Here is an 18263-nt window from a genome sequence, read left to right on the forward strand (position 1 = left end):
TCCTTTGCTTAGAGGTTTGTAAGCAGAGTACTTGGGCAGCCACTCAGGAGAGATCCAGGTGCTGCCTGGCTGTTTAGAAGAATGCCCACATTCAGCAGCATATGTTACTGCTGGTGGTACACATCAGAACATTCCTTGATGCACATAAACTTTATTCTGAATACAGGCAGAAAAAATTAGAAGGAACATTGGCTCATACCCACTTGAGCAAATCATTTGAGTTCTCCCTACACTTAGAGAATTGCTACCCTATCCCCTTGATGAGCTTTTCAGGGTATAATTCTCTAAATCTTGCTTCTAGTAACCACAAACTAACTCTTAATGTTTTTTTTTCCTTCCTGTCTTTCATAGGTTGTAGCTACTGGTGCAATAACTGGGTCTGCCTTGCATGCTTCCATTGTATTGTATCCTAATCAAGAACTTGGACAATCACCTGTCACTTAAAAACAAAACAACTCTCAAAATGTTTAACCCTTGGACATAACCAACACTTTACAAATTCCTCTCTTCTGTCTTTTTTTTCTCTTGGTATGGGCTGTTAGCTTGAATAACAATGCTTGTCCTCTAGAAACATTGCTGTCAACTAACAATAGGGCCAGTTGTGTTCACTTCTGAATCATTTCAACAGGCTGTAACTTCTTCCTCAAAATGGTCTTGTGATTTACCATCTGACTCCTACTACCAGCTAACTAGCAAGGCATAAAAACAGAAGTGCAACTCTGTTCAGATTGTATAGTTGTGGGTTGTTTTGTGGTTACTAAATGTTATCAGGTTGTGTGCATTCTACAAGTCTCATCCAACGAAGAATGGCACAGGACTCTCTTCTTCCTCAGGTTAAACCTCAACATTCTTGTGGCTGTGCTGTGTAGCTCTTAAATGTTACGTTTTCACGGGACACAAATGATGACTGGGAACTAATACTGAAAGTTGCATGGGAGTGAAGTTCCTACTTCCCACTTGTGCCTTTGAAAAAATCTTCCTCCTCAGCTAGGATGGACAGAGCCAGCTTCTACTGAAACCAGTAGCAGCTGTGTCATTTACTTGAATGGGACCTGGTTGAGGAGGCAGTGATAGGGTATTTAGGCTCCTCATTTCCACTGAAACCTGTCAGCCAACCCTTTGGCTTTGCGGGGTAGAGAATGGGAAAGACGCAGGCACGTTTCCTTGCTGAGGGAGTGGCTGTGCTAGAAACACCACAGCAGCACAGCTACAACTTTGGCACTGCAATGATGTCTTCGCTGCCCACGGGAGCAAGGAGGTCTGATCAATCCAGTGGGGGTAGATTTATTGTCTCTCGTATAGACCCAATAAACCAACCACCAACCGCTCTTCCATCAACTGGTCGGTTCCCCCCAGAACAGGAAGACTAAGAGGAGTCAACAGGAGAGCATCAGCTGTCGACTTAGATGCCGTGTAAATAGATCTAAGTACGTCAACTTCAGCTGTGTTACTCATGTGGCTGAAGCTGTGTAACTTGTATGGGCAGCCAGTGGTAGTGTAGACCAGGCCTCAGAGCCAGTAGCTAGGTTGATGGAAGAATTTTTCTGTTTAGTGGCCCTGAGTGATGTCCTGAAGCCAACCGAACTTTGTCATGTGCAGCAGTCTTCAATTTGGGAACAGCTGTAGCTTTTAAATTCCATGTGACTTCTCCATCCCCTCTATACCCCCCCAAGAGGCCCAGGAAGAACCCAGGCATATGAATGTTACCAGTCACTTCGCTTGGCTAATTAGGGCACCTGTTCAGCAGCATATTTTGCTTTACGTTCTGCGGTTTCAATGTAAGGGTGAAGCATTTTGCTGAATTGAGCTGGAGCAGAGCATGCTTTAAATTCTTACTTTTTTAAAAAAAAATCCGTGGGCTTTTTCTACATGGGGACACTCAGGATAAATTAACCAGAATTAACGTTTCCATTGGAAAGTGAGGCATTCAGAGCCTGATTTCAATAGAAATGATGCAGTGCATTACATCCCGGTGTGGACACTGATTCAAGGTTAATCTGAACTACATTAAAGCCACTTTAATTTTGAATGAGGGTGTCTACACAGGGGCATAAGCAGTTTAACAAATCCACTTTACATTCACACCTCTAATTAATTTGGATTAGCTTTCCTGGGCATGCCCCCTGGGGCCAAGCCCTTATAAATCATGAGTGCTAACAAATTGCTTAGTTTGGCAGGCCAGGAAACACCAGCCACTGAGAGACCAGTTTGCACTGATTGTCAGTGAAGACAAATGATCTCCAGTGACTGTGCTGTCTGGAGCAAATGTTCCTCTTTATGTACACGGGATTGCATTTACAGACAACTAGGTGCTTGTGTGCAATACTGTGCAGCAAAAGAAAGTACTCAGTAGTTAACTCCTTTGTGGCACCTGCCTCTAACCATCTGAGGAGGAGATGTTTTGGAAATAGAGCCTTACAGGACAGTACTGACAGAACTGCAGCAAATGTAAAAAGGTCTCTTTCCAGCGACCTTTCCAACCGCAGGACACTAGAACTGCAGAGTCTCCAAGAGGACATTGAGACCAGTCGCCTGTTAACAGCTGTGCAGAAAAGAGGGAGGGTTTTAAAAAGGTGATTTAATTGACCTTACAGAGCAATCCCCTTCCCTGTTGGACATTGACCCTTCTAAGTAATTTTCCTCCTCTCAACAACGTTTCTTCTAGATGTTTATTCATTTCTCCTAACCCCAGTGAAGGGTAAATCTTGCTTCTCACCTTTGGTCAATCTGGGCAGGAGAGAGTTGTATTTTGGGAGTGGGAGATTTCCAAATGCACAAAGGGCAGCTGAGTTTCCAAAGCTTATTTAAAGTCAGTGGGAGCCAAGCATCCAGTGCACATATTGGGCCTTTGAAAATCTCTCAGCTTGATTCTGTCCCACCCACCCAAAATTTACTTCAAAGCAGAAAAGAATTGCACAAGGGACAAGCTCCCCTGGATAACAATGGGAGTGAGAGCTTCAGGATCAAGCTCTGTTGTCAACATTCATTTTATTTGCCGATCCCTTTATGTACCCTTCTTCGTCGGGTGACCTTGCATTGTGCTTTCTTGCAGAGCCTAATGCATGTTATTCCTTGTATAGGACTCTATAAAGGGCTGTTTATAGGGCTTTTTGTACAACTAATCAAAAAAGAGAAGAAAATGCATAACTTTTTCCCCTCCCTCCCTTCCTCACTCTTTTCAGCATTAGCAGTAGCAAAGTTGTTCTCCGTTTTGAAAGATTTGGCTTGGGAATCCTGGAATCAAGTAACCCAAAGATATAAGGTGATGTGTAATTATCTTGTTGATATTGTTGCCTACTTGCTTACACAAAACATCAGAAACCTTCACGGCCTCTCTGGAACTATGGAACTGGTGCAGCCAGACCTGAAAGCCACATGACCCTCAGTTCAAACTGTTGTGATGTTTCTGAAGTCCAAGTTCTGCCTGAGCACCAGCAATTATTTAAAGACGTGTTTACATCCTATGTTTCGCTGTGTGAACTATATTTTTAACGGATAATAATAAAGGTGATGTAAAGTTTTTTTTTTAAGTACAAGCATTCAAATGGCACTGAAAAGAATTGCTCCCAGTTCTTTGTTGCAGCTGTGGAGTAACTAAGGGCTAATTTCTGCACTGCACGTCATGTGCACAGTTTCCATTGAAGCTAATAGAGGTTGCCCATGTGGCTGAGAGAACTGCTAGCTTTAAATCACTAATGCAGCCAATTCAAGGGCGAGGGAATGGAGTTATGGCTCGAGGAGTCTCTATAAAGAAACCTCTAAGCACTTCAAATGTTACTGTATTGAAAGGAAATGCATCTTTTGGGTTATGGCTTGGGCAAGCTAACAAATTCTTGACCTTGATCTTCTCTGGAAACTTTGCCCAAGCCCAGTTTGGTTCTGATCTCAGATATACTGCTGAAAATCTGGAATACCTCCACTAAATTCAGTGGTGTGAACTCAGAGTCCAGATTTATGAGAATAGAAGCCTGGCCCTTTGTCTTTAATGCTGCTGAGGGTCAGAACCCTTTCATTTATTCATAGACTAACAGAGGGAGGGATTAAAATAAAACAGCTTTAGGGGAGTTAAGAAGCCTAATCTCATTGGCTTTTGGTGAGAACTGGGCACCTTCCTCCTTCAAGGATTATTTTTATTCATCCCACCTTTAATTTTTACAGATGGATTCACAGTTATCGGAGTTGCCAGCTGCATATTGCAGCTCTCTGATTATTGGGACTTAAATTCTTCTCCATCGTAAATGGAATTTCCCTGTCAGCAGGCTCCCCAGAAATTGAATAAGGGGTAGTGGGACCCTATCCTTGCCAGTTGCATCTGAGACCATACAGTCCTGCTTAAAGACCTGCTTCTGCTCCTGCTTACAGTGGTGTCAGGAGAAAATCCACTCGTGGCCACACGTGGCAAATGGGAAACCATGGTGTGGTGAAATAGACCGTCCTCCGCCTGCTCTGTGCACACGCCCCACCACTTGGTGGGACAAGCGCATGGCAGCAGAGGCACTCCTTGCAGCTTGCCTGGCGGCTGCAGCCCACCTCCCAGCTTGCCCAGTATGGCTCTAGTGAGTAATCTCTGGGGAGGGAAAGGCCTGGCTCTGGGGGGGCACGTGGCTGTGGGGGATGGGCTGTGGCAATTGTGAAATGTCTTTTGGACACCACTGCACTAGTGTCAGAGGAGTTACATGGTTGTCAAATAAGCATAAAGGAAGTGAGAGCTGGATTCTGTGGCACCTTACAGACTAACAGAAATGTATGAGCATAAGCTTTTGCAGGTGACCTGCATCTGACGAAGTGGGTCTTTGCCCACAAAAGCTTATGCTCATACATTTCTGTTAGTCTGTAAGGTGCCACAGGACCCCTCATTGCTTTTGCAGATCCAGACTAACACAGCTACCCCTCTGATACTTGAGAGCTGGATTGGTACTGTTTCTTGGAACTGGGGTGGCTCTACGAATCACTTCAGAGTGGATCCAGTTAAAAAGGATTATCCATTTTCTCCAGTGACAGCCCAAAAAGATCAAATAAATGTTCTTCCCTCCCATCTGCCCACCCACAGGCTATGTCTACACAGCACCTGACACACGAAATAAGATACACAATTTGCACTACACAATCTGTGTATCTTATTGCGAGTTTATTTCCAAATAGGCTATTTCGGCATTTGGTGCTAAATAATGCGCTATTTCAAAGCATCCCTTACTCCTTCTGCAATGAAGACTACAGAGATGCTGAAATAGCACACCCTTTATTTTGAAAAATAATTCGAAATAACGGGCACGTTTCAAAGATGTGGAGTAGCTATTTCAGGGTGCTGAGGTGTCCCAAAATAGCTCTACCACACAGACATAGCCCTGCTCTCGAGTGTTTGTTCAGTACAGTACCTGGGCTATGGTTTTAATGGGCTTTGGCCCTTCATTCACACGACGAATATTTTAACAATGCAAAACAACATGTTTTTAGTGGAGAAGAGCAACTGCCGTCAGGCAACCCTGCCCAGTTAGGGAGGCCATGCTAAATAAGCAGTAACCGTAGACTGCCTGATTTTCAAAGGTGCAGCCTGTTGATGTCTCTGGGAGCTACCTTGGGAACCAGGCCCACAATGTCTCCTACCTCCAAGTGAATGCTTGGTTTCCTGGTGTGCTCTTTCTGCAGCGTTTGGTTACACTGCTCTGCCTTGTGCTGACAGCCCAGTTTAGAGTTCTGAGTGGCCTGCTTAGTTCATCTTCATTAGGAAGTCCTTTGCATATGAACAAGAATAAAGGAGTGATGGAGGAGGTGTTGCCAGGAACTAGGGGCTGAACCATTTTAGCTTGGGGAGTGGGTTTTGCCAGGTCTCTGAACTCGGAGGTGATTGTAGATATTTCCTTGTAAAGCTCTTCAGATCAAACCAGAACTTCATGATTTCTCCTCCTCCAGCTGCCTTTCGGGAGCTAACCTGACCCTAGGTTTCCCACTCCAAATCCCCGTGGGACTCCAGTGGAGGGTAGCCCTGTAAGTCAAGTGTTGGCTGGTGGAATAAACTCCAGGAAAGCCTGAGGGAAGAAGGATGTTGAAGTAGGGAAGTAAAAGTTGACGTGAGGCAGTAGTGTTGTGTGAAAGCCCCTGCCTAGCGAATTGTGCGCAGTTGGGGCCAGAGTTCAGGTTGACATGGTACTTCAACCAGCGAAGAGGTGAAAGGGACAGAAAGTGGAACATGCAGGAAACCTTTTCCTTCTGCATAAGTTCACTGCGCTGCAGGGGGTCAGTTCAAGCCCGGTGTGGCACAAAGCCCCTTTTACATCCTATTTTGAAGACATTGTGGTGCACAGGCCTGGTGCAGGCTCCATGCCTGAATTTATCCTGCATGAAACAGGTTGGAGATGCTGATATTTCCCCTTTTTCAGGTTTCAGACCTGGCAAAACCCACTCCCCAAACTAGAGTGGTTTTGATAACACAGCGCAGAGTTCCTGAAGATGCTTTCCCCATCACTCCTTCCATCCCTGACCTACGTGAAGGTGTCAGGAAGTAACTACCCTTGAAAGCTTAATTTTACTGCTGAAACAGAAACCTTGAAAGTAGTCAGGAGCTCTTTATCTGCGGTTTGATTTTTCATGCAAAAACTTACGAACGTGGCCCTTTAGCATAGAAACTAAGAGGCCATGTTCTAGAATGTGTCAGGGAACAAGTTGGTTGTTTTTTCCATGTGCTTTGAGGTCAGATCACAAACTGTGTTTAACTCTGCCTGCTAACCTTGTGCCAACACTGCAACTTGTGTTGTGTTCTCTAGGGTTTTACCTGGAGGTAAGAATGCGTCTCCACCAGGTCACTGTGGGGAGACCAGGCCCATGCATCTTCCAGCCTCCCAAAACAGGAAGTATGACGCAGATCCTGCTGAGTATTTAGTGCCTAATTCCCATTGGCATCAATGGGGGGATAAGTGGCAAAATACCTGGCACAGTGTTGGGCCTGTGATCCCATTTCTTGCAGCTTCTGGTTTCCTGGTATTAAATAGGCCCAATCCTCCAAACAGATCATACAACCATAGAATCATAGGGCTGAAGAGCCCTCAGGAGGTCATCAGGTCCAGCTCCCTGCTCACAGTAGGATCAGCTGTAACTAAATCAATCCCAGCCAGGGTTTTGTCAAGCCAGGAGATTCCACCACCTCTCAGCAACGCATTCCAGCACCCACCTCCCGCTGAGAGAAAATGTCAGTCTGCATCCTTTAGCCCCCTGGGTGGAAAGAGAGGTTCCAACAGCACCTCAGTTTGCATTTTGACTACATTTTTAAGATAGGTGATTTCCCTTCGTCTCCCATTATTGCAGCAGGCTGCTTTTCTCACTTAACATGGCCATGTGCTTCGTCCTTTGCCTGCAGCACTGGATACTCTGTGCGCTATAAATATTTTGTTGCTAAATATCAGAGGGGGTCCAGCCTCTGAGAAAAGGGGCTGTGGATGCAGAGGAACTCTGGGGGATAGCGAGGCACCTTCTGCAAGAATGCTAAGTGTAGGCAAAGAGGCTGGTGTTGTGCATTCTAGAGGCACAAATTAAATAGCTGCACTCCCAGGTAATGCTGGACAAAGGCTTCCACTGAAATAATGGTCTAGTTTTGCTGGATGATATAGCAGCTATATGCAGAGATGATGGTTTTGTCCTTGGCAGGTGTGATGTCACCAGCCAGCTGAGGGATAGCTGTTGGTATTGGTAGATGACTCCTGATAGACAATGGCCTGGAGGTTGGCACTGGAGGCAAATACAGTCCCTTGGAGGCAGAATCCTAGTCCCACTGAAATTCAGGTGGTTTGCTGGTGACATCAGTGGGCCAGTCTGAGACACTCCGAACGAACCCCTATGGCGGTTCTATTTCAGACGTCCTCCCATTCATGTTCTAACAGCCACCAAACCAACCCCTCGCTGACCATTCCAACTCATTGAACCCTTTCACTGTCTCTGTTGAATTCTCTCACTGGCGGTATCTGAGTAGGACTCTAGTACCCATAGGTATGGCTGATCCCTTACAGCTGTGTCCAACACTACACCATGCCTTTCCTCACCACTTAGGGCCACGAAAATGTTTGGGGTTTGTGTTTTCAAATAGGAGGAGGCATGGCTGAGTTCTTTTTCTAGGGACATGCAAAATGGAACTCACGCTACCCATGCACCCAATTTTTTCACTGAGCAGACAAGGTGGCCTAAAGGTTTTCTAAGTTTCGTGATCAAGACAATGTTAATAAGTAGATGCTAAGTCAATACATCTGTCTTACACAGGCTGTCTTTGAAGGTTTGGACTATGTGGCTCAAATGTAAACTGGTGTGTGTGGTAGTTACCATCTGTAACAGTGTGGTACTTCCTGATCCTACCATAGCTTCATTTAATTGAATAAAAGCCCTTGAGTGCAACTGTATGTGCAGCAAGCTATTTGCACGATACGGCTTTGCTATTAAAAATAACGCTAATATTTGCTCTTCTCTCCAAAACTAGCCTGAATTATGCCATTAGTGATCAGCAGAATTCAGTTTCATTAAAAGTTTGGCTTAAATATTGATGGCACAGGATGTGCCTAAGTGAAGTGGGAAATTATTCTCCTTTGGATCTACAAATTACGTGAAATAAAAACAAATGTGAAGACTTATCAGACAAAACCTCCATTAGCTTCAGAAAGTGTATTTGGCTAAATCAAGGGCTTGTGGTTCAAAAGTGTTCCATTGTAGACTTTTAGTCCTTGCGTTCTGAATTAGTAGTCCTTCATGTAACTGAAGAGCACCACTCTTGGGTTTGGAATGTCTGGCACTGGCAACAGCCTTGATGTACTCATCGCAGTTGGTTTCTGCACGTTGTGTGGATGCAAATGACCCTACAGCCAAGGTCCCAAACTTTTCCAGTGTCAGGCACATCTGGGTAGAGTGACTGTCCTCAGTGCTCCCCCACTCCTACTCCCCATGTTATAAACCACTGACTTCTTGCAGTCACAGCTGTGTTCTCCATTCGCCCTCCCCTTCGATAGCACTAGCCTTCTTGCAGCAGCACGGCAAAGTAATTGTGGGCAAGTGGTGCATTCTTAACTGTCCTGGAATGAAGTTATCAGCTGGGACAATCGGCACCATGTGACTGGTAATTTGTCAGAGGCTGGGAATCAATGACAGGAGAGGGATCACTCAGTTTCACTCCCTCTGGGGTGGCTGGCATTGGCCACTGTCAGGAGACAGGATACTGAGCTAGATGGACCTTTGGTCTGACCCAGGATGGCCATTCTCATGTTCTAGCCAGCTTTCTATAGCACTGCTGAGATCCACTACCCAACAGTTATTTGCACATTTTAGACACATTGACAGAATCACAGGGCCATATTGCCCAGTCCTTTTTAAAGGTGAACTCCGAGTCGTATTTGAATTGGGAAGGATTCAGTAGTCCAGTTGAAGGCTCTTCTGTCCCAACATGGGTTAGGGATAGATTCTGATCCCCTTACCCATGAAGAGTAGTGCTGGGTTGTCTGTATGTTATGTTGAGAACTGCTTCAGCAGGTGTTGTGTGAGGTCAATAGAGCAATGCTCACTTACACTAGCTTAGGACCTGGCCTGATGTGAGTTAAGGTAGTAGAATCCTGCAGCTGTCCTTTTAATTGTCAAACATCTCGGCTCCAACACATTGTTTTGTTAGTTTTAAAAGAAAAGCTGATGAGTGCCTGGGCTTTGAATGGTGCTTTTGGGTCTGATTGCTGGTGAAAAATGGGAAATAAATTAATTGATGTCAGTGGTGTGGAAAAAAAGACAAAACCCAGGCCAGTTTATTCCTTAACACGTGTTGCTAACTGAACCAGGTTTTTATGCTGCATTGTTTTATGATCCTTTTGTACTATTTCTTCTTGTGGTCAGGTAAGGGAGTGACTAGCACTGCGAATCTGTATCGTTTTAGCCTTTTAAATGTGAAGCTTGCTGTACAATACTGCTCCAATAGCCATGACTTCAATAGTATATGTCAATGGAGTCTGTAATATGGTGAAAATTGACATATTTTCTTTTCAAATGTGATGTAAACTTTGTACAGTAAAATTTTTTTTATATTTTCTATCAACTGAGTTTGTCTTCTGGAATTGCTATTAATTTAATTAAAATTGTTAGTATTAACAAAGGATTCTGTATTAGTTTATGCAACTGGCAAAAAAAAAAGTGCAATCTATGCTAATGAAATTCTGAATATTTAGGGTTCTTTTAAGTGAATAAATCTCTGCTCTGGATAAAACAAAAATTATGGTTTTTATTTTTTTTTGTTAAACTCACAGTTCATTTAAGATACGAGATTTCCACACTGAATATTTTACACTTCATATAGCACCTTTGATGCTAAAAGATCTGAGTATTTTACAATGGCATGAGGAGTCATTCCTCCTCTCTACTCTGCATCGATTAGGCCTCGGTTGGAGTATCGTGTCCAGTTCTGGGCACCACATTTCAGGAAAGATGTGGGGAAATCGGAGAGGGTCCTGAGAGGAGCAACAAGAACAATTAAAGGTCTAGAGAATGCGAGCTATGAGGGAAGTCTGAAAGAACTGGGTTTTTTTAGTTTAGAAAAGAGAAGACTGAGACGAGCACATGACAGCAGTTTTCAAGTACCTAAAAGAGTGTTAGGAGGAGAGGGGAGAAAAATTTTTCTACTTGGCCTCTGAGAGGGCAGGAAGCAATGGGCTTAAACTACAGCAAGGGAGTGTTAGGTTGGGTGTCAGGAACACTTCCTATCAATCAGGGTGGTGAAACAGTGAAATAAATTGCCTAGAGCAGTGGAGTCCAATAATAATTAAAGGACTGCCACACTTGTGGTTATGATCCATGCATATTCACCACAGCTCCCTCACCAATTAATGCCTCCCCCTCCCCCAGAGACAGGCATCACTAGCTTGCCCAATCCACCCACCCCCGGCTCTAACTGCATATTCCAGCGACTCTCTGTTGCCAGAGCCGCTGGAGTCCCAGGAGCCACGCTGCTCTGGGCAGGGGCCTTCGGGGCACACCTGGCTGCAGCCGCACCAGGGCAACAGAAGCCGGGCTGGACCACAGCCACACCAGGGCAGCAGAAGCTGCACAGCACCTGTGCAGGTCCGTGCCAGGGCCAATGGAGCTGCACAACTCTGGGCAGGAGCAGCTCGGCTGTGCTGGGGCCAAAGGAGCCATCCTGCACCAGGGAACCGGCTGCGGGGGCTGCTGCCGCCATGCACTTTTCCCCAAGTGGTGGGGCATATGGGCAGAGGGGCGCTCCACATGTGCAGCCACGCTGAGCTGCATTTCGCCACACCCCGGTGCCCAGTTCACAACCACAGGCCTAAGGAGATTGTGGAATGTCCATCACTGGAGTTAAATATTTAAGAGCAAGTTAGACAGACACCTATCAGGGACGGTCTAGATGGTGCTTGGTCCTGGCATGAGGGCAGGGGACTGGACTCAAACCTCTCGAGCTCCCTTCCAGTTCTAGCGTTCTATATTTTATTACAGTACCGAACAGGAGACCCAGGCCAAGAGCTGTACGAGCCCATTGTAAGTGAGCGTTCTTCTAGAATGGCTGCTCCACAGAGCAAACGATCCCCTGCTTGGAGCACCGCTGAGCTGTGGAGCTGATCGGTGTTTGGGGAGAGGAGGCTGTGCAGGAGATCCAGGATGCCCTCTGATCATTCCCAGAGAGCTGCATTCTGGGATAGCAGCCGTCAAGGCACTGTTCTCATCGGCGATGGAAGTGCTGCAGAAGTGAACAGCCGCTGATACCTCTGCAAGCCAATGAATAGACAAAACAGTGTTCTCACTGGTTCACTAGCAGCAGTGAAACTGACAGCACAAAAACTCTGCAAGTGTAGACACCACCTTAAGAGTTGGAGCATTGTCACCTGGCCAGATAAGGGAGCACTTGCCAAGAACACACAAAGGGGAGTTTCAAAGTTCCTGGGGCTTTTCAAGGGGAAAGTGGAAATCCAGCAGAGCTGGTGGTCAAAGTGGTCTCCTAGCATCCGTGCCAATGCCTTGGGGGCTCTGGGACTGGCGTGCCCACGGGGAAAAAGTAGTAGGCACTGAGGACTCATCCAGCAGCCAAGTTCCCCCACTCTGCTTTCCTCCCTCCACGCACCTCTTGTCCACTTGTGAGCCCACTTACCCACCCCTCCCAGCCCTTCGGGAGCACTGTGAACAGCTGATTGAAGGTGTTCCGCAAGCTCCGGGAAGGAGGGAGAGGACCAGGGACAGCACATGCTCGGGAGAGGAAATGGGGCTTGGGGTGGAAAGAAGGAGGTGTCTGGGGTGGAGCAATGGGTGGGAGGCATTGAGCACCTAGTCACCGTGGGATGTCCTCCAGAAGTTAAAAGCAACGTGAACAGGAAGAACATGTCTTAACTTGCACATCACCACACAAACATGCCCGGTAAAAGCTGTACTCCTCTGGGGGAGGTGATTTTCCTTTCGTAATGAAACTTCTAGAGCTTTGGTCCAAAAAGTCATTAGCAAACGTAAACCCTCCCAGGGTTTTTGCGATTGAAGGGGAAGTGTAGATATGCTCTTCATAAGACACAGAAGAGAAACAATGGGGTGAAGTGAGTTGCCCCGTGTCACACACCAAGTCAGTGGTTAAGTCAGACATAAAACCCAGGGTGCCCGTCTCCCAATCCTCCAAACCAGGCTTGGGCAACCTGCAGGCTCCACCTGTAGCCCACAGACCCCTGGATGCCTCCCTCCCTGATGTGCATCTCACAGACCAGGGCACTGGAGCACCACATTTCCTAAGCCTCTCCCCTCCACACCTTGCACACTTTCAGAGCACCATGAATCACCTGATTCACCCTCTGTCCTCGCTGCTAGAGCTGAAACACTGCAGATTGTGCAGGAGGGAAGCCCAGGTGAAACCCCAGAGGGTGGGAGGGTAAGGGGATGGGGGGCTACAGCTCAGTGAGATGAAGGGGGCCATGTGGCCCACCGTTTCTTCCTCGTTGCTCATCTCTGCTCTAGACCAGACAGTCCCCTACGTTACAGTATACAAACTTGCCATCCCATGCAGCCCTTCCAGCATTTAAACCATCAAAAAATAGAGGAAGGCTGGCTAGCGGAGAAAACACAAAGGTGCCTAATTTCACAGGCTATTCAGAGGCTACATGTCAGCTTCTGTAGTTTATTACCTTTGCTTTGTTCCATTTCGTATATTCCCCCGCCTCCTTCCGCAGCCAGCTCAGTTTCCAAGAGTCGAAAGAGCTGAAGTGTCTGTTTCTGGTGAGGTTTTGGTTGTGAAGAGATATAACTAGGGAAGTGGTTAGAGACCCGGATTTGCGGGGTCACAATGACTTGGCAGGTGAAATCTGTGGCAAGTACATCAAAGTCATTCTACAGAACTTGCTGGAACTCCACCAAATGTCTTACCCGGAATAGTTAAAAACAACCAGCAGTCCTGGGCATCTTAGAAACTAACACATTGATTAGGCCACAAGCATTCAGCTGAGAAAGTGGGTTTTACCCATGAAAGCTCCTGACCTAATCAATTTGTTAGTCTCTGAGCAGCCATGGGACTGCTCGTTTTTAAAGTTAGACAGACACAGCTTCCCCCTGAATAAGCGATGCTATTAAAGAGCAAGCCTCTTTATTGGTGATCGAAAATCTATTGGGCAAATTCTTCATATATTGGTGTCCTTAGCACCTAGCATCAGGGCAACATGGCATGTGGTTTGGAATATGCCTGTCATGAAAAAGACATAACAACTTTGACATGGAAGAAGGTGAAGCTAAAAAGGAGTCAAACTAGGAATGTGAAATGCTGGTCCCCAGACTCCTGGCTGGTTGCCCAGCACAGCTGCTTGCCTCCATGATGATGTATCAGCGATAGCCTCACCCAGTGATCTCCCTATTCGAGCAGAAGATGGATGCTAAAACTGCCTGAAGTTACATTCAGCCACCATTTTCCCTGCCTAGCTATTACACTGCTGGACCAAACAGGCTCTCTCTGAACAAGGATCTGTTCGAGATCCCTTCCCCACTGCCATTCCACAGGCACCCTGCTTCTTATTAAAATTGTTGGTGACTTCAGCGATTAATGCATTCCAACACTCAAGGCTAACTTCTGTTCTCTTCAATCACACAAGTGTAAACCCACTCGCTTTGATTTAAAGTTACACAAGTGTAAACTAAAAGCTACACCCACCCACCCACCTCTTCCCTGCTATTAAAAAGGGAGTGTGTGTTTCAGTATTCAGTGACTGGTGTATCGTCCAGCAGCTCCTTATCAGATTCTCAGAAATCTTGCTTCATTAAGACTTGGGCTTTCCTTATTTAGTGCAGTCATATGACAGTCACTGGGGCTGTTGAAACCCTGACCTTTGGTGTGATCTCTGCTCAGCTGTTTGCAGCTGGAGATGATGTAGGTTTCAGAAAGGAACAGATTCTGGATTTAGGCAGTAAGAGATGTTTTGCCCTCAGGCTGTTTTCTGCACTGACTACTACAATACTACTAAACCCTTATAGTCCGCATGGAGCATAGGTCACCTACAAGTCTCCTCCACTTCACTCTGTCTTGGGAAAAAACTTTTGACTGGCTCCAGGAGAACCCCAGTTGTCCTTCAATCTCAGACCTCCCCTTTGTCCAAGGTCATCTTCTATTGTGTTTCCCTTGTGCGTTTCATGTGAGAACTTGACAGAATATGCTGGATGGTTTTCTGAGAGTGCGGCTTAGCCATCCCTGCTTTCTTCTCTTGATTTCAGTTGCAATTGGGTCTTGTCCTGCTCTGTTCCAATCCTCCTCATTTATGCCTATCCTGAGCCACTTTAGTTTCACAGGCCACCCTTCTCATTAACATCACCAGGAACAGAGCTATTATATAGGAGGATAAAGCCGAAAGAGAACTGACTGCAGAAGGTTATACAACACACGTTACAGCTATTTGGGCATATCTGCAGAATGAACAATGAATGAAAAGTCAAGACCCTGATATTCGGCATAATGGACAGTTCCAGTAGGAGAGGCAGACCCCACAGAGAATGGGTAGATGATGTAGTAGATTGGTGCGGAGCTAGCGTACAGAACCGAAGCCACTCCGCACTGGACAGGGAAAGATGGAAGGAAATAGTGAGGGAGGCATCAGACACCAACAGGTGCTGAGCCCAAGGTTGATGATGATGATGATGATGACCAGAGCTAGATGAGCATTTTTTTGACAAAATGTTTTGGGGACTTCATTGGTTGAAAATATTTTTCAAAACTGAAAGTTTGCGAGCGATGCATCCATCTCAGTGACTCTTGTTAGGAAATTTTCTTGAGTCCAGAAGAGAATTTCTCATTAAAACTATACAGAGACAGACCCAAGAATACTCAAAAGTCCATTAGTTAAATGGGTGAGTGAACTTTTTAAGTTGGGACACCCCCACCTGCCTCGAAATTATCTAATGTAGCCCAAACCAGTGGAAATTTCAGTTTGGTTCCCATGAAAAAATAAAACCTTTCGGCACATGTAAGAAAATAAGTATGCAGAATGTAAAGACAGCATTAATCAGTATATAAATGGGAATACACATACATAAAACCTGTAACATATTTTCACATTTCACCCAGCAGCCTGCATCCCCCTTACAAAATTTAATGTCATCCAAGGGGACCTGACCCCTACTTTGCAAGCCCCTGAGCATTTCTGGTGGGGTGTAGAAGGTCTGATTTCAAGACCCTTTTCGTTCTGATTGTCACATTCCAGTTCTTGTTTTTTTTCACTGCATTATGTCATTTTCCTTGCTATCTGTTACAGTCACATCCAATTGTGCAAAAGTGTCTCTGTGTGGAGCATGCTGTTGGGGGAAAAGATGGGGCCTTTAAATAATGGGTATTGGCTGCAAATATTTAATTCAGAATTATGTGGTTTGGATACACAATAAGTCATGGTTACGGATCCAATGTTATCTTACTTCTGTAACTTTTACATCTCTAGAGCTGGCTGGAAGAGAGATTTCTTCTCCACAGGAAAAAAAAATTAATGACAATGGGGAAAAATCATTTTAATCACAATTTTCCACAGAAAATATTTACCTTTTATCAGAAGAGCCCAAAAAGGTTTTTTCCATGGAAAAAATTCCAAACATTCTACTTTACATAAAAATGTCCATGGAGCTGAAAACCTAATTTAGCACCAAAAAATGGTTTGTGGCAAATATTCCACAAGCCCTGTTTGTCTTATTCTGTTACTGCCTTAACACTGCCTTAACACTGGAGTACCTCATATCAAAGGAGGAAGTTGACATAATAGGCATCTCAGAAACATGGTGGAATGAGAAAAATCAGTGGGACACTATCATACCGGGATATAAATTATATCGGAAAGACAGAACAGGTCGTGTGGGTGGCGGAGTGGTACTATATGTGAAGGATAATATAGAATCAAATGAAGTAAAAATCCTAAAGGAATCAAAATGTGCCATAGAATCATTATGGATAACAATTCATTCCTCTAATATGAATATGGCATTAGGAATATATTACCGACCACCTAACCAGGACAGTGATAGTGATGCTGAAATGATGAGGGAGATTAGAGAGGCTATCAAAATAAAAAACACAGTAATAATAGGAGATTTCAATTATCCCCATATTGATTGGGTGCATGTCACCTCAGGACGGGATTCAGAGATTAAATTTCTTGATGCCTTAAATGACTGCTTCTTGGAGCAGCTAGTACAGGAACCCACAAGGGGAGAGTCGATTCTCGATCTAGTCTTGACTGGAACGCAGGATCTGGTCCAAGAGGTAACTGTTACTGGACCGCTTGGAAATAGTGACCACAATATAATAACTTTTAATATTCCTGTGTTGGGAAGAACACCGCAGCGGTCAAACACTCTGGCATTTAATTTCAAAAAGGGGAATTACACTAAAATGAGGAAGCTAGTTAAACAGAAACTAAAAGGTAGAGTAATTAAACTAAAATCCCTGGAAGCTGCATGGAAACTGTTTAAAGACACCATACTAGAGGCCCAACTTAAATATATACCCCAAATAAAAAAACACAGTAAGAAACCTAACAAAGAACCACCATGGCTAAACAGCCATGTTAAAAAGGCAGTGAGAGAGAAAAGGGCAGCTTTTAAAAAGTGGAAGTCAAATCCTAGTGAGGAAAATAGAAAGGAACATAAACACTCCCAAATTAACTGTCATAATGTAGTAAGAAAAGCCAAAAAAGAGTTTGAGGAACAGCTAGCCAAAAATTCAAAAAACAATAGTAAAATGTTTTTTAAATACATTAGAAGCAGGAAGCCTGCTAAAAAAGCAGTGGGGCCCTTGGATGATAAAGATATAAAAGGAGCGATCAAGGAAGACAGTGCCATTGCGGAGCGATTAAATGATTTCTTTGCTTCAGTCTTCACGGCTGAAGATGTTACAGAGGTTCCTAAATCTGAGCCAGCCTTTTTAGGCGACAAATCTGAGGAACTCACTCAGATTGAAGTGACATTAGAGGAGGTTTTGGAATTAATTGATAAGCTGAATAGTAACAAGTCTCCAGGACCAGACGGCATTCACCCAAGGGTTCTGAAAGAACTCAAATGTGAAATTGCGGAGTTATTAACAGTGGTTTGTAACCTATCCTTTAAATCCACTTTGGTACCAAATGACTGGAAGACGGCCAATATAACACCAATATTTAAAAAAGGCTCTAGAGGAGATCCTGGCAATTATAGACCGATAAGTTTAACATCAGTACCAGGCAAATTAGTAGAAACACTAGTAAAGAGTAAAATTGCAAGGCACATAGAAGAGCACGAATTGTTGGGCAAAAGTCAGCATGGTTTCTGCAGAGGGAAGTCGTGTCTGTCTAATCTATTAGAATTCTTTGAAGGGGTTAATAAACATGCGGACAAGGGGCACCCAGTGGACATAATATACCTAGATTTCCAGAAAGCCTTTGACACGGTCCCACACCAAAGGCTTTTATGTAAATTAGGTGGTCATGGGATAGGAGGAAAGGTCCTTTCATGGATCGGGAATTGGTTAAAAGACAGAAAACAAAGGGTTGGAATAAATGGTAAATTTTCACAATGGAGGGGGGTAACTAGTGGTGTTCCCCAGGGGTCAGTCCTGGGACCGATCCTGTTCAACTTGTTCATCAATGATCTAGAAAATGAGGTAAGCAGTGAGGTGGCAAAGTTTGCAGATGACACCAAGTTGTTCAGGACAGTCAAAAGCAAAAGGGATTGTGAAGAACTACAAAAAGATCTCAGCAAACTGAGTGATTGGGCAGCAAAATGGCAAATGAAATTTAATGTGGGTAAGTGTAAGGTAATGCATGTTGGAAAAA

At 44.8% G+C, this 18263-nt stretch overlaps 1 protein-coding gene across 1 annotated transcript in view; it reads left to right on the forward strand.

Moving 5' to 3' along the window:
* The window catches only part of KSR1 (kinase suppressor of ras 1), a 146049-nt gene extending 135827 nt beyond the window's left edge, over positions 1 to 10222 (forward strand). Inside the window, exon 20 of the mRNA XM_075014138.1 lies at positions 3183 to 10222. Coding sequence (XP_074870239.1) covers positions 3183 to 3261 — 79 coding nt within the window. The 3' untranslated portion in view covers positions 3262 to 10222. The remainder of the gene's footprint in view (positions 1 to 3182) is intronic.
* Positions 10223 to 18263: the final 8041 nt, after the last annotated feature.

This window comes from Carettochelys insculpta, chromosome 19, assembly GCF_033958435.1.
Source record: "Carettochelys insculpta isolate YL-2023 chromosome 19, ASM3395843v1, whole genome shotgun sequence".
NCBI classification, from domain to species: domain Eukaryota; kingdom Metazoa; phylum Chordata; order Testudines; family Carettochelyidae; genus Carettochelys; species Carettochelys insculpta.